Source organism: Pseudoliparis swirei, chromosome 23 (genome assembly GCF_029220125.1).
Source record: "Pseudoliparis swirei isolate HS2019 ecotype Mariana Trench chromosome 23, NWPU_hadal_v1, whole genome shotgun sequence".
Taxonomy (NCBI): Eukaryota; Metazoa; Chordata; class Actinopteri; order Perciformes; family Liparidae; genus Pseudoliparis; species Pseudoliparis swirei.
The window spans coordinates 23,585,323-23,601,151 of record NC_079410.1 but is presented as its reverse complement, the minus strand read 5'-3'; the positions used below and the strand labels follow the sequence as shown (position 1 = coordinate 23,601,151).

The following is a 15,829-nucleotide window of genomic DNA, read 5'->3' as shown; positions in this document are numbered from 1 at the left end:
AGTATCAAGTGCCGACAAACAGACTGAGGGACAGCTTCTTCAGTCAGGCCATCAGGCTGCTGAACAAGGACTGAGACCCTCATTAACACTACACACCAGAACATATTCTGTGAATATCTATGGCCATGGTGTATATTTTATTACATTGTTTATATATATATATATTGTATATATACATTGTATGTATATACATATATATATATATAGTCTCAAAAAAGTGTATATTTTATTACATTGTTTTATATATATATATTGTCATGATGTATATTCTATTACACTGTTTTATATATATATTGTTAATACTTTCTTTTTTGTGTGTGGATATTGTATAGTTTATTCTCATTCTTATTCTTTTTTTAGTCTGCTACTGCTGTCGGGTGTTTTGCACATAAGAATTTCACGAACCGATTATACTTGTATAAAAGGGGATGTGACAATAAAAAACTTGAAACTTGAAACTACTGGAGGCATTACGTGTCCTACGTCCTACCTGTGGACTAGAGGCATTACGTGTGTCCTACATCCTACCTGTGGACTAGAGGCATTACGTGTGTCCTACATCCTACCTGTGGACTAGAGGCATTACGTGTGTCCTACATCCTACCTGTGGACTAGAGGCATTACGTGTGTCCTACATCCTACCTGTAGACTAGAGGCATTACGTGTGTCCTACATCCTATCTGTGGACTAGAGGCATTACGTGTGTCCTACATCCTACCTGTGGACTAGAGGCATTACGTGTGTCCTACATCCTACCTGTGGACTAGAGGCATTACGTGTGTCCTACATCCTACCTGTGGACTAGAGGCATTACGTGTGTCCTACATCCTACCTGTGGACTAGAGGCATTATGTGTGTCCTACATCCTACCTGTAGACTAGAGGCATTACGTGTGTCTGTTCGTCCTCATCTCAGGTTGCTGGGTGGAAACTTCTTCCACTTAGACTCAATTAATAGCTGATTAGAATTTAGTGGACAAAGGTCATTGTGAACTCACAAGACCGGACTCCATGTTGGAGGCGCACCATCATGGTCTTTGGCAGGTTGAACTTATTCAGCTGGTGGCAATGTGTTGTTCAATCCAAGACCATCGCCACGGTCTTCAGAGTCCCCACCGGGCCCCCAGGTGGTCTCACCTGTCCACAGCCTTTGAGAAGTCCGTGTTCATGAAGTCTTCTTCACAAACATGTTTCTTTGTAGATCTGTACAGAGGAGCCGGGGCCAGTGATCTCCCCTTCTCCTGACATCTGCCCACCAGATATTCATATTTCAGGTAAAGACCTCTTAGCTTCTCTCTGTTTGTTCTTCTATATCATCTCAGCTGTTGTGTGTTCAGGAGGAACCCACGAGCCACGGGGCGGAGAGTATGAAGAGTGTGACGATACCAACAAGATAGAATATGCCTTCTGCCCTTAGAAAATACACAATAATATATGTTTACTAAAACTGGGTAACAATTCATCAATATAGTTTAAAAACCTGAAAAAACCGCTTTTAGTATAGGGAATGGGACCCCGGAAGATAAGTTCTGTCGTAGAGCTTCGAGCCATAGCGCTCAGTCTAGGTTTGTATTTGTACTTGGGATGCTCCAGGTATGGTCACATTTGGGTTCATGGGTTTTGTTTTGTTTTGTCTACTGTTTTTTCCCCTCGCTTGTTTTTTTTTTTTTGATTTTTTTTTTTTTACTGTTTTTTCCCCTTCCCCGGTCTTCTTCTTCCCCCCCACCACTTCTCTTCTCTCCTCAGCCCTCAGGAAGCACAACGGCTTCAGACCTCCTTCATTAGACTTTCCATATGACTAACAGTATGACGACTGCTGGCAGAAGTGTGCGTCTGATCTCCTGGAACACCAGAGGAATGAATAAAGCTATTAAAATTGGTAAGGTCTTGACTCAACTGCAACACCTTAAAGGGGACATTATATTTTTACAAGAAACACACCTTAAAACATCTGATACCCTTCGCATCAAGCGGGCGTGGATGGGCCACTACTTCCACTCAAATTTCTCTGGTAAAGCCAGGGGTGCGGCCATCGTTATTCACAAGAGTGTGATGTTCGTACCAACAAATACTATTCTTGACAATTATGGCCGCTACGTCATAGTTTCAGGTGTTTTGCAGGGCATGCCTGTCATTTTGGTTTCCGTTTATGCGCCCAACTTTGATGATGACCAATTCTTCATGAACCTTTTTGCTAAAATCCCGAACGCAGACAATCACCGCATAATCATGGGTGGAGATTTTAACTTGATTCAAGATGTGAATCTCGACAGGTCATCCCTTAAGCTTGGCACTCTCTCAAAATCTGCCAACGCAGTCTCAAATTATGCATCACAATTAGGAATCTCAGACCCTTGGAGATTTTAAAACCCTCAAAGTAAAGCTTTCTCTTTTTTCTCACACGTCCACCACACATTTTCGCGAATAGATTTTTTTCTGCTGGATGACAGCTTGCTACACCTTGCCAGCGCTTGTCAATACCACCCAATAGTTACTTCAGACCACGCTCCTGTATCAATTGACATCCACTTCCCTCTTAGTGTCACTCCCGCCAAGGTTTGGAGGTTCAGTTCCCACCTGCTGTCAGATGACAAGTTTAGGAGCTTTGTTAATTCGCAGATTCGTTTATATATTGAAATTAATGACACTGCTGACGTAAGTTGTGGAACAGTGTGGGAGGCCCTCAAAGCCTATGTTCGTGGGCAGGTTATATCGTATGTTTCCAAACTAAGAAAGGATGAAAGGGTCCGGCTGTCGGTAATTTTGGAAGAACTTCTCCGATTAGATGAAACGTATTCCTCCTCCCCCTCACCGACCTTATATACAAAATGCATATTATTACATTTGGAACATGACCTTTTAATGACGAGTGTAGTCGAGACAACTGAGGCAAACTAAGCAGCGCTTTTTTGAACAAGGGACAAGGCGGGAGGCTTCTGGCTCAACAGGCTCGGGCAGTTAACGCCCAGATTAATCCTCAAAGTAAAGTCGCTCAAGGCAATTTAGTATCAGATCCGATTGAAATAAACAAGTCTTTCTTCGAATTTTATAATAATTTGTACACTTCTGAATGCCCCACAATTGGCACAATAAACCCAAATCCTCTTGACTCCTTAACTTTCCCCCAAATTGATGTAGTTAACGCAGGCGGAATGGGGGACCCCATCTCCACTTTAGAGATACAGGAAGCCATCAAATCTATGCAAAATGGGAAATCCCCTGGTCTGGATGGCTTCACAGTCGAGTTTTATAAGGCATATTCGTCTCTTTTGGCCCCAATTCTTACAAGGATGTATAACGACTCCTTAAAGAAGGCAGATTGCCTCAAACCCTGTCCATGGCTTCCATCTCTACTATTGAAGAAGGATAAAGATCCTACTCTTTGCGGCAGCTATAGACCAATTTCCCTCCTAAATGTCTATTGTAAAATACTGGCTAAGATTTTGTCCCTCCGCCTCCAACTCGTGATACCTTCTATAGTTCCGCTAGACCAAACAGGCTTTATGATAGGGAGACACTCTTTCTTCAATACTAGGAGGCTACTTAATGTTATTTTCTCGCCTTCATCCGATGTCCTCAAGTCATAGTTTCACCGATGCGGAAAAAGCTTTTGATAGGGTGGAGTGGAGCTACCTGTTCCTCATTTTAGAAAAATTCGGCTTTGACTCAAAATTTATTTCCTGGATTAAGCTTTTATACGCCCCCTTCTGCATCAGTAAACACAAATGGCATTCAATCGTCTTCCTTCCATCTCCAACGTGGAACACGTCAGGGCTGCCCGCTTTCTCCCTGTTGTTTAATTTATCCATCGAGCCTCTAGCTATATGGCTTAGAGGCCACAATGGGTTTGAGGGCATCACTCGCTATGGTACAGTTCACAAACTTTCCTTTACGCGGATGACCTTCTCCTATCGTCTCCAATCCTGCCTCCTCTCTCCCTCTATACTGTCAATCCTTGAGCAGTTTGGTCGTTTATCAGGCTACAAATTAAATCTCCATAAGAGTGAACTATTTTTGTGAACCAACTGGCGAAGACACTCCCCAACCACTTTCCCTTTTAATATTGCTTCAGAAGGCTTCAGATACTTGGGGGTGTCCATCACGAGCTCCTTTAAAGATCTTTTTCCCAAAAACTTTCAAACACTCTTAGCTAAATGCAAATCTGACCTATCTAGGTGGTCTTCACTTCCCATATCCCTTGCTGGCCGTGTCAATCTTATTAAAATGGTAATTCTGCCGAAATTCTTATATCTCTTCCAACATATCCCAATTTGCATCAATAAATCATTTTTCACCAGTCTTGACAGCCAACTAAATGCGTTCATTTGGGATGGCAAACCCGCCCGTCTTAAAAGATCTATTCTTCAGCTCCCCAAGTCGGAGGGTGGTTTGGCACTCCCGAACTTCCGCCACTACTACTGGGCCTCTAACATTATCCGACTCCTTTACTGGACTGTCCAAAAAATTCCTAACCCCAGCCCACCATGGGTTCACATGGAGATCTCCTCTTCTTCTAGCTCCTTACACTCTGTGATATGCTCCCAACTTCCCATAATGGCGCACGAAATTTCAGCCAACCCAATTGTTACCAGTACCATTAAGATTTGGCTTCAATTCAGAAGACAACACGGCTTACACAGAGCCTCAATCCAAGCTCCGATATTAAATAATCACTTATTTTTTCCATCCTGCTCGGACCCCACCTTCCAAATGTGGGCTGCCAACGGGCTTGTCACAATCAACAATCTTTACAAAGATGGGGTTTTCTGACTTTTCATCCCTGTCAGCCAAATATCACCTGCCAAACAGTCATCTTTTCCGCTTCTTCCAAATTAGGCATTTTGCTCAAAAGCAGTTCCCCCATTTCCCCAACCGCCCCCCTGAATCAGGAATTGACCAGTTTCTCACCCTTGATTGCGACCAAAAAAGGCTGGTATCTACTATCTATGGGAAACTTGCCTCCTTGGACCTAGCCTCTACTACATCTGTAAAAGAGTCTTGGGAGGGTGAGCTGGGTGTAGACATATCTGACATTAAGTGGAGGGACATTCTTCATTTGGTGCAAACCTCATCTATCTGTGCTAGGCACAGTCTAATGCAGTGCAAGGTGTTACACAGGGCTCACTTTACCAATGCTAAACTAGCCAGAATATTCCCTCTTAGAGGCGATGCCTGTAACAGATGCAAGCAGTCTCCTGCCAATCACACACATATGTTTTGGTCATGCCCCAGCCTGAAGGCCTTCTGGTCTAGTATTTTCAATACCCTTGAACAGGCCCTTAACACACCCATACCCCTTAACCCTCTAACTGCCTTATTCAAGGCCCCCAACACAGAACATGCCCACCACGACCCAGCGGTCATCGCCTTCACAACCCTGCTGGCCAGGCGCCATTCTCCTTAAATGGAAGCACGTCTCTCCACCCACACATGACAGGTGGATACAGGACCTATTACAGTGTATTAATCTCGAAAAGATAAGATTTTCACTACAAGGATCCTGACACTCTTCCACAAGACCTGGACTGCCTTACTACTGCTAATCAATGACCTTACGATTAACCCTGATGCTGATGAGGTGTGAATGAAATCTGGTGGGAGGGAGAGACTTTTCAATTCCCTTTTCCTTGTCTCCTTAATACACTGATCATTACTCTATTTGCTTTCTCTGTTTACTCTTATTGACTATTAATATGAAGAAGCACCCGTATTTTTATTTCATGTAATTTTGACCCCCTTTTATTTAATTCCCTTTCTTTTTCGCTTGTTTGTTATGTCTTTTTTGTTTGTTATGTTTTTTTCTTTTTTTTCTTTGTTTTTTTCTTCTTTTGTGACCATAGGGGTGAGGGTGGGGGGAGGGTGGGATGGATGGGGTAACTATGCAATTCTCCTACAGACCATCTTTTCTACGTTGTATACCTACTGTATCGTTATTGTGATGTCTGTCAAAAATCCAATAAAAAAGATTTGGAAAAAAAAAAACCTGAATAGCAGAACCAACCCAAAGCTTTTCATGTGGGGGCGAAGACACAACGTCCAGTTGGAAACACTGTGGAAGAAACCCATACACAGAGCTGCTAGCATCACAGAGCTGCTAGCATAGGCCTACACAGAGCTGCTAGCATCACAGAGCTGCTAACATACACAGAGCTGCTAGCATCACAGAGCTGCTAACATACACAAAGCTGCTAACATACGCAGAGCTGCTAGCATACACAGCTGCTAGCATCACAGAGCTGAACTCCTTCGTTGGTGTTGGTGTTATTTGCAGTAAAACTTTTCAATTGGTTAAAAATGAACAGGATCTTAGAGAATAGGGTGGACCAGACGGTGGACCCCCCTGTGCTCTCCGGCCTGATGATCGCGGCCCTGGCTCTGAACCGGACGTCTGAAACTCATGAGATGAAGCCGTCTGATCCCAGAGTGAAAGACGGGGAACATTCACTCCCTGACGGAGGTTGTGGATCAGGTGGAGAGGATGGGAGCCCAGCAGGGGGCCTCCAATCACAGCAGGGATCATGAGCAACACCCTCTGGGAGGAGAGCGTCATTATTGTTCTGTCCTTCCTCTCTTCCACTCATCCTCAGTGGATCTGCCGTTTGAATCGAACAGCACAGGGCGTTCTGGGGTCCGACCAGAACACCCTGTGACTGAAGGTCATTGAACAGAGTCTCAGAGCAGCAGCTCTCCGGTCGGGGTCTCTCATTGGTCTCCGCTCAAAGCCACTTGACAGCCCGGCCCAATCCCATTGGCCCGGATTACAAGGTCACGGTCATTTACACGGTGCTTGACCACTGAACTTCCCCATTGGCTCAGCCAGTTGCTCGCCATGAAAGATGTCAACACGCTGCTGTGAGGACAAAGACTGGCTGGATGTCTTTAGTGATTCTCTCTGAAGGAGTGACATCATACAGACATCTGTGTGATGTCACTCCTGTTGAATTATGGGTAGCCGTGGTGACGTCAGCCTCCTCAGCCCCCTGAGGCCTCCAGGTCATCCCCACGCCTGCGTACACCACGCTCATCTCCTCCAGTCAGCTGACCTCTGACCTCTCACTCTTATGGTCACGGGACATCAATCCTGTTAGAGAGATAAGCGACACTGTGTAAAGCTGTTAGCACGCAGCCATTAACACCTGGGGTCCTGCTATATATATATATATATATATATATATGTCACGGTGCTATTAGCATGGACCCAACAGCACGACTCAGACAGGAGTAACAAAGATGACCGTCTTTGGTTGGAAACAGGCTGGGTCAAAACCAGGAGATCAGTCGAAGAAGCAAACAAGTCCAAAAAGGGGCGGGGCAGAGAATCAGAGGTCAGGGCAGGCAGGTCAGGAATATACTCTAATAACGCTGGAGAACTTGGCACGAAAACACAAGACAATCTGCCAGAGGACAAGTGGAAGTGAGGGAGCTAAATAGTGAGGGACTAATGAGGGGAGGGGCTGCAGGTGAGAAGGGCGTGAGGACCAGGTGAAGGGAATGAGGAACTAATGAGGGGAGGGGCTGCAGGTGAGAAGGGCGTGAGGACCAGGTGAAGGGAATGAGGGACTAACGAGGGAGGCTGCAGGTGAGAAGGGCGTGAGGACCAGGTGAAGGAATGAGGGACTAACGAGGGAGGGGCTGCAGGTGAGAAGGCGTGAGGACCAGGTGAAGGGAATGAGGACTAACGAGGGAGGGCTGCAGGTGAGCAGGCGTGAGGACCAGGTGAAGGAATGAGGGACTAACGAGGGAGGGCTGCAGGTGAGCAGGGCGTGAGGACCAGGTGAAGGGAATGAGGGACTAACGAGGAGGGATGCAGGTGAGCAGGGCGTGAGGACCAGGTGAAGGGAATGAGGGACTAACGAGGGAGGGCTGCAGGTGAGAAGGGCGTGAGGACCAGGTGAAGGGAATGAGGGACTAATGAGGGAGGGCTGCAGGTGAGAAGGGCGTGAGGACCAGGTGAAGGAATGAGGGACTAACGAGGGATGGGCTGCAGGTGAGCAGGGCGTGAGGACCAGGTGAAGGGAATGAGGGACCAACGAGGAGGGCTGCAGGTGAGAAGGGCGTGAGGACCAGGTGAAGGAATGAGGGACTAATGAGGGAGGGCTGCAGGTGAGAAGGGCGTGAGGACCAGGTGAAGGGAATGAGGGACTAATGAGGGAGGGGCTGCAGGTGAGAAGGGCGTGAGGACCAGGTGAAGGAATGAGGGACTAACGAGGGAGGGGCTGCAGGTGAGAAGGCGTGAGGACCAGGTGAAGGAATGAGGGACTAACGAGGAGGGGCTGCAGGTGAGCAGGGCGTGAGGACCAGGTGAAGGGAATGAGGGACTAACGAGGGGAGGGCTGCAGGTGAGAAGGGCGTGAGGACCAGGTGAAGGGAATGAGGACTAATGAGGGAGAGGCTGCAGGTGAGGAGGGCGTGAGGACCAGGTGAAGGGAATGAGGGGCTAACGAGGGAGGGCTGCAGGTGAGAAGGGCGTGAGGACCAGGTGAAGGGAATGAGGGACTAATGAGGGAGGCTGCAGGTGAGAAGGGCGTGAGGACCAGGTGAAGGAATGAGGGACTAACGAGGGAGGGGCGGCAGGTGAGAAGGGCGTGAGGACCAGGTGAAGGGAATGAGGGACTAACAAGGGAGGGGCTGCAGGTGAGAAGGGCGTGAGGACCAGGTGAAGGGAATGAGGGACTAACGAGGAGGGCTGCAGGTGAGAAGGAGTGAGGACCAGGTGAAGGGAATGATGGACTATTGAGGGAGGGCTGCAGGTGAGAAGGAGTGAGGACCAGGTGAAGGGAATGAGGGACTATCGAGGGAGGGCTGCAGGTGAGAAGGGCGTGAGGTCCAGCTGAAGGGAATGAGGGACTAATGAGGGAGGGGCTGCAGGTGAGAAGGGCGTGAGGACCAGGTGAAGGAATGAGGGACTAATGAGGGAGGGCTGCAGGTGAGAAGGGCGTGAGGACCAGGTGAAGGGAATGAGGGACTAACGAGGGAGGGGCTGCAGGTGAGAAGGGCGTGAGGACCAGGTGAAGGAATGAGGGACTAACGAGGGAGGGGCTGCAGGTGAGCAGGGCGTGAGGACCAGGTGAAGGGAATGAGGGACTAACGAGGGAGGGCTGCAGGTGAGAAGGGCGTGAGGACCAGGTGAAGGGAATGAGGGACTAATGAGGGAGGGCTGCAGGTGAGAAGGGCGTGAGGACCAGCTGAAGGGAATAAGTGACTAACGAGGGAAGGGGCTGCAGGTGAGAAGGGCGTGAGGACCAGGTGAAGGGAATGAGGGACTAATGAGGGGAGGGGCTGCAGGTGAGAAGGGCGTGAGGACCAGGTGAAGGGAACGAGGGACTAACGAGGGGAGGGGCTGCAGGTGAGAAGGGCGTGAGGACCAGGTGAAGGGAATGAGGGACTAACAAGGGGAGGGGCTGCAGGTGAGAAGGGCGTGAGGACCAGGTGAAGGGAATGAGGGACTAACGAGGGGAGGGGCTGCAGGTGAGAAGGGAGTGAGGACCAGGTGAAGGGAATGATGGACTATTGAGGGGAGGGGCTGCAGGTGAGAAGGGAGTGAGGACCAGGTGAAGGGAATGAGGGACTATCGAGGGGAGGGGCTGCAGGTGAGAAGGGCGTGAGGACCAGGTGAAGGGAATGAGGGACTAATGAGGGGAGGGGCTGCAGGTGAGAAGGAATGACATGATAGTTAGAGACAGGATGAAAACAACTACGACAAAAAGGAAGGTGTGGAGCTAAACTGTTACAGTATGTATCTATGTCTTAACATATTTTAAAAATATGTTAATATCATCTATATATATATGCTATATATTTAAATATGTTAATATGTATATGTATTAACATATTTATATATGTTAATATTATCTATATGCTACATATTTAAATATGTTAATATTTACAGATATATATGATATACATTTAAATATGTTAATATATATATGTACATATATATATAACACATTGTATATATATATTGTACATATATAATATATATATATATGTATTAACATATTTAAATATATATATATATATGACATAGCTGCTTGTCTCTCTTCTGTCTGATGGGCTGCTGCAGGCTTGTGATTGGAGGCTTGTGATTGAGACAGACATTAGACATTAGACATCATGTGTGATGACATCATAAACCTCTCAGGCCCCATGCTGAGCCTCATCTGTCACATGATGTCTCACTTCCTGTCTCACCCCCTCACTTCCTCCTGAAGTCGTCTGGTTCCTGTTGTTTAGTTGTTTGTGTACAGGGCGACACGTTGTTGACGTGGAGAGGGAGGAGAGGCTGATCCGTCAATCAGCTCCACCAGTCTGGGGTTAAGGGTGGTGCAAAGCCTCGGGGAGACAGACTCTCGGAGGAAAGGTCCCCGTCGCCATAGCAACAAGGTCCCAGCACATCTGCTGCCGACCAACTCATCACATTAATATCAGGCCGCTCCCTCATTGGCTGACGGCCTCCCCTCTCTCTATAATCATCCACCTTTCCTCCTCTCCTCTTTTTAATCATCTGCTTTTCATCCCCCTGCCCTCACACACACACACACACACATACACACACATACACACACACACATTAGTACAGACACACACATACACACACACACATACACACACATCCACACACACTCACATACACACACATACACTCACACACACACACAGACATACACTCACACACTCACACACACACAGACAAACACACACACACGGACACATACATACACATGTACACACACATACACACACACACCTTCCCTATCACAACCACCACTTCCACCAAATCCACAGGGACCATGTGTGTGTCCCTCTGACGTCATCATGATGACGTCATGATGTCATGTTCTCCAGAAGGCAGCGTGATGTCTCAGAGATAAACTCTCTTCTACATCAGAATGTTTGTAAATCTTCTTCACCCTGTCCTCCGTGGTCCTTGTGTCTTCCTCTTCCTCCTCTTAGGTTCCACCAGCCCGAGGTCGCCAACCGGGGTCAAGCCGAAGATCACGCTGGACCCCAACATACGACTCAAGTCAGACAAGACAACGCCAGGACAACGGGGTCCATCACTGAAGCCTGACACCAACAACCACTGCTCCCTGCCCTCTCTCTCTCTCTCCCCCCCCCTCTCCCCCTCTCTCCCTCTCTCTCTCAGGCCTTATCCTTCCTCGGGTTGGAGGTCACAGAAGAGAAAAGGAACGAGTTGAAACAGAGTCTGACACCAGACCCACAAGGCACTGTGGCCTATGGAGGTGAACCACACACACACACGCACACACACGCACACACACATGCACACACACGCACACACACATGCACACACACACACGCACACGCACACGCACACACACACACACACACACACATGCACACACACACACACACATGCACACACACACGCACACACACACACACACACAGCCTGGTGTGAGGGTGCCTGTGCCGTGCCTCCATGGCTCTTGGTGCTGGTGGTCTCTAGAGGACCTGGGGCTCTTGGTGCTGGTGGTCTCTAGTGGACCTGGGGCTCTTGGTGCTGGTGGTCTCTAGAGGACCTGGGGCTCTTGGTGCTGGTGGTCTCTAGAGGACCTGGGGCTCTTGGTGCTGGTGGTCTCTAGAGGACCTGGGGGTCTTGGTGCTGGTGGTCTCTAGTGGACCTGGGGCTCTTGGTGCTGGTGGTCTCTAGAGGACCTGGGGCTCTTGGTGCTGGTGGTCTCTAGAGGACCTGGGGGTCTTGGTGCTGGTGGTCTCTAGAGGACCTGGGGCTCTTGGTGCTGGTGGTCTCTAGAGGACCTGGGGGTCTTGGTGCTGGTGGTCTCTAGAGGACCTGGGGCTCTTGGTGCTGGTGGTCTCTAGAGGACCTGGGGGTCTTGGTGCTGGTGGTCTCTAGTGGACCTGGGGGTCTTGGTGCTGGTGGTCTCTAGAGGACCTGTGGGTCTTGGTTCTGGTGGTCTCTAGAGGACCTGGGGCTCTTGGTGCTGGTGGTCTCTAGAGGACCTGGGGCTCTTGGTGCTGGTGGTCTCTAGAGGACCTGGGGGTCTTGGTGCTGGTGGTCTCTAGAGGACCTGGGGGTCTTGGTTCTGGTGGTCTCTAGAGGACCTGGGGGTCTTGGTGCTGGTGGTCTCTAGTGGACCTGGGGGTCTTGGTGCTGGTGGTCTCTAGAGGACCTGGGGGTCTTGGTGCTGGTGGTCTCTAGAGGACCTGGGGCTCTTGGTGCTGGTGGTCTCTAGAGGACCTGGGGCTCTTGGTGCTGGTGGTCTCTAGTGGACCTGGGGGTCTTGGTGCTGGTGGTCTCTAGAGGACCTGGGGGTCTTGGTGCTGGTGGTCTCTAGTGGACCTGGGGGTCTTGGTGCTGGTGGTCTCTAGAGGACCTGGGGGTCTTGGTGCTGGTGGTCTCTAGTGGACCTGGGGGTCTTGGTGCTGGTGGTCTCTAGTGGACCTGGGGGTCTTGGTGCTGGTGGTCTCTAGTGGACCTGGGGGTCTTGGTGCTGGTGGTCTCTAGAGGACCTGGGGGTCTTGGTGCTGGTGGTCTCTAGAGGACCTGGGTGTCTTGGTGCTGGTGGTCTCTAGTGGACCTGGGGGTCTTGGTGCTGGTGGTCTCTAGAGGACCTGGGGGTCTTGGTTCTGGTGGTATCTAGTGGACATGGGGGTCTTGGTGCTGGTGGTCTCTAGAGGACCTGGGGGTCTTGGTTCTGGTGGTCTCTAGTGGACCTGGGGGTCTTGGTGCTGGTGGTCTCTAGAGGACCTGGGGGTCTTGGTGCTGGTGGTCTCTAGAGGACCTGGGGGTCTTGGTGCTGGTGGTCTCTAGAGGACCTGGGGGTCTTGGTGCTGGTGGTCTCTAGAGGACCTGGGGGTCTTGGTGCTGGTGGTCTCTAGTGGACCTGGGGGTCTTGGTGCTGGTGGTCTCTAGAGGACCTGGGGGTCTTGGTTCTGGTGGTCTCTAGTGGACCTGGGGGTCTTGGTGCTGGTGGTCTCTAGAGGACCTGGGGGTCTTGGTGCTGGTGGTCTCTAGAGGACCTGGGGCTCTTGGTGCTTGTGGTCTCTAGAGGACCTGGGGCTCTTGGTGCTGGTGGTCTCTAGAGGACCTGGGGGTCTTGGTGCTGGTGGTCTCTAGAGGACCTGGGGGTCTTGGTGCTGGTGGTATCTAGTGGACCTGGGGGTCTTGGTGCTGGTGGTCTCTAGAGGACCTGGGGCTCTTGGTGCTGGTGGTCTCTAGTGGACCTGGGGGTCTTGGTGCTGGTGGTCTCTAGAGGACCTGGGGGTCTTGGTTCTGGTGGGTCAGCCGGTGCTCGTCTTGCCTCTCAGACTTGGTGGAGGCGACCCGGTCCGTGTTCCAGCAGAACCTGGAGGAGCTCGGCTTGGGGGCGGGGCCTTTCATGTTCTCCTATCACGAAGCAGCTAGCTTGATGGACACGTACGCCTTCCACTCCCCGGTGAGCATCACACACACACGGCATACAGTGAACCGATAGCCAACCGTGTGTGTGTGTGTGCGTGTGTGTGTGTGCGTGTGTGTATGTGTGTGTGTATGTGTGTGTAGACATATGAATCAGAATGCAGCTACAGCAGTGAGGAAATGGAGCAGTTTCAGATGGAGTTGAAGCAGCTCAAGGTGAACACACACACACACACACACACACACATGCACACACACATGCACACACACACACTGAGGACTGAGTTGTTTGTGAGGACGTGATGAGGTGTGAGTTGTTTATGTTGATGTTGATGAGGTGTGAGTTGTTTATGTTGATGATGATGAGGTGTGAGTTGTTTATGTTGATGATGATGAGGTGTGAGTTGTTTATGATGATGAGGTGTGAGTTGTTTATGTTGATGAGGTGTGAGTTGTTGATGTTGATGATGAGGTGTGAGTTGTTTATGTTTATGTTGATGAGGTGTGAGTTGTTTATGTTGATGAGGTGTGAGTTGTTTATGTTGATGATGATGAGGTGTGAGTTGTTTATGTTGATGAGGTGTGAGTTGTTTATGTTGATGAGGTGTGAGTTGTTTATGTTGATGAGTTGTTCATGTTGACGAGTTGTTTATGTTGATGAGTTGTGAGTTGTTTATGTTGATGTTGATGAGGACTGAGGCTCCCACCCTCCTGCCTCGTGTTCTCTCAGGTGATGCTGAAGGACATGGAGCACAGCAAGAGGTCTCTGGAGGAGGAGCTGCAGAGGAGCTCAGAGGTGAGGCCTCCTCCCCCTCTGCTGCCTGGACATTTATCCACACACAATGAAACCTCAGCAGACGGCAGTGAGCGTGTGTGAGCGATGAGTCGTAACAGAACACGCTGCCGTCCTCACAGAAAGCCTCTCTGACCGTGGAGGAGAACGGCCGTCTGAAGACCCGCCTGCAGGCGGCCGAGGCCGGCGGGGCGGAGCAGGACTACGAGGAGGTCATCGGGCTCCTGGAGGCCGAGATCAGGGACCTGAAGAACCAGCTGGCCAGCAGGAGGCAGGCAGGAGGACCCGAGTCCTCAACAAGAGGACCCGAGTCCTCAACAAGAGGACCCGAGTCCTCAACAAGAGCCGAGTCCTCAACAAGAGGACCCGAGTCCTCAACAAGAGGACCCGAGTCCTCAACAAGAGGACCCGAATCCTCAACAAGAGCCGAGTCCTCAACAAGAGGACCCGAGTCCTCAAAGGTCAGGCCCGGCTGTGTGATGTCCTCCCCTTCATCAGGACATGTGGCTCCTCTTCCTCACGAGGCCCTTGGTTGTGTGTCCAGGAGGAGGCTCTGGACAGGAAGCTGACGACTATCGACTGCCAGCTGAAGAAGTCGGAGCGGAGCAGGAAGCAGCTGGAGGTCTCCAACAAGAGGCTGCTGGGCTTCGCTCAGGTACCACTAGACCAGGTCTACCTTCTCAGGTCCAGGTGGGACGAGTTCTGGTGTCAAGATAAGGTTCTAATACAATATGTGTGTTTGGAAATAAGATTGAATGGATGATATTCACTCAAATCAATAGAGACTAAAACTGAATTCAATGAAAAGGCATCATTTCTATGAGCAGGTCCAATCAGCCTCCACCACCAGCCTGTTGCTAGGTAACGTCTCCTCACCTGTTGTTAATGAGAAGTAGAAGAGGAGACAACCTCCAGTCGACAGGACAATACTTCAGCTCCTGTCCCAGCCATGCTCCTTTATCCTGGCTCCACCGACAGCAGCAGGTACCGTGACCATGGAGCCAGTCTGCCCCCTGGTGGCCTGGAGACACACTGCAGCACAGGAGGCAGCGGGTCTCCTCCCCCTCCCCTCCCTGCAGCTAGGAGAAGAACAGTGTTCTGCAGCTGATGGACGGTGTGGAGGTGGTGGGAGGAGCCATCAGGCAGCAGGGGAGAGGAGCAATGAGACCTCCCCTGATCCGTCCTCCTCACATGAGTCCTCACTTCTGCTTCCTCCTCAGAACGTCCACAAGGTGCTGACGGCACCGAGCCTGTCTGGAGCCGAGGGCGGGTAAGAGACCAGAACACCTGGGTGTCTGTTGATGAGACCAGAACCAGAACACCTGGGTGTCTGTTGATGAGACCAGAACCAGAACACCTGAGTGTCTGTTGAGCTGGTCCAGTGATGATGTAACCGGTCCTCCTGTGTGTTCTGATTGACAGGAGCAACGGGTCGTCTCCAGCCACCGACGCCCCGTCTCCACTTCCTGATCCCGCCTACCAGCTGGCGCTGGAGGCCAGAGAGCTGGTGATGGGAGTCGACACCGGTACCGAGTCAGGACCAGAACTCTCTCATCCAGAAGGATGTTGTAAAGGTCTAAGGAGTAACTGTGAGGAATAGAATAGGACTGGGTCAGAACATGAGGTCAGGAACATGGGGGTCAGGAACATGAG

General features: G+C 50.2%; 1 protein-coding gene across 1 annotated transcript in view; it reads left to right on the top strand.

Moving 5' to 3' along the window:
- si:dkeyp-72e1.9 (syntaxin-binding protein 4) overlaps positions 1-15,829 on the top strand; it is a 55,993-nt gene that overhangs the window by 39,141 nt on the left and 1,023 nt on the right. The window contains exons 11-20 of the mRNA XM_056408057.1: positions 1,201-1,273; positions 10,953-11,032; positions 11,137-11,242; positions 13,293-13,420; positions 13,528-13,599; positions 14,114-14,179; positions 14,299-14,473; positions 14,719-14,831; positions 15,397-15,446; positions 15,599-15,702. Of these exons, the coding sequence (XP_056264032.1) occupies positions 1,201-1,273; positions 10,953-11,032; positions 11,137-11,242; positions 13,293-13,420; positions 13,528-13,599; positions 14,114-14,179; positions 14,299-14,473; positions 14,719-14,831; positions 15,397-15,446; positions 15,599-15,702 (967 nt within the window). The remainder of the gene's footprint in view (positions 1-1,200; positions 1,274-10,952; positions 11,033-11,136; positions 11,243-13,292; positions 13,421-13,527; positions 13,600-14,113; positions 14,180-14,298; positions 14,474-14,718; positions 14,832-15,396; positions 15,447-15,598; positions 15,703-15,829) is intronic.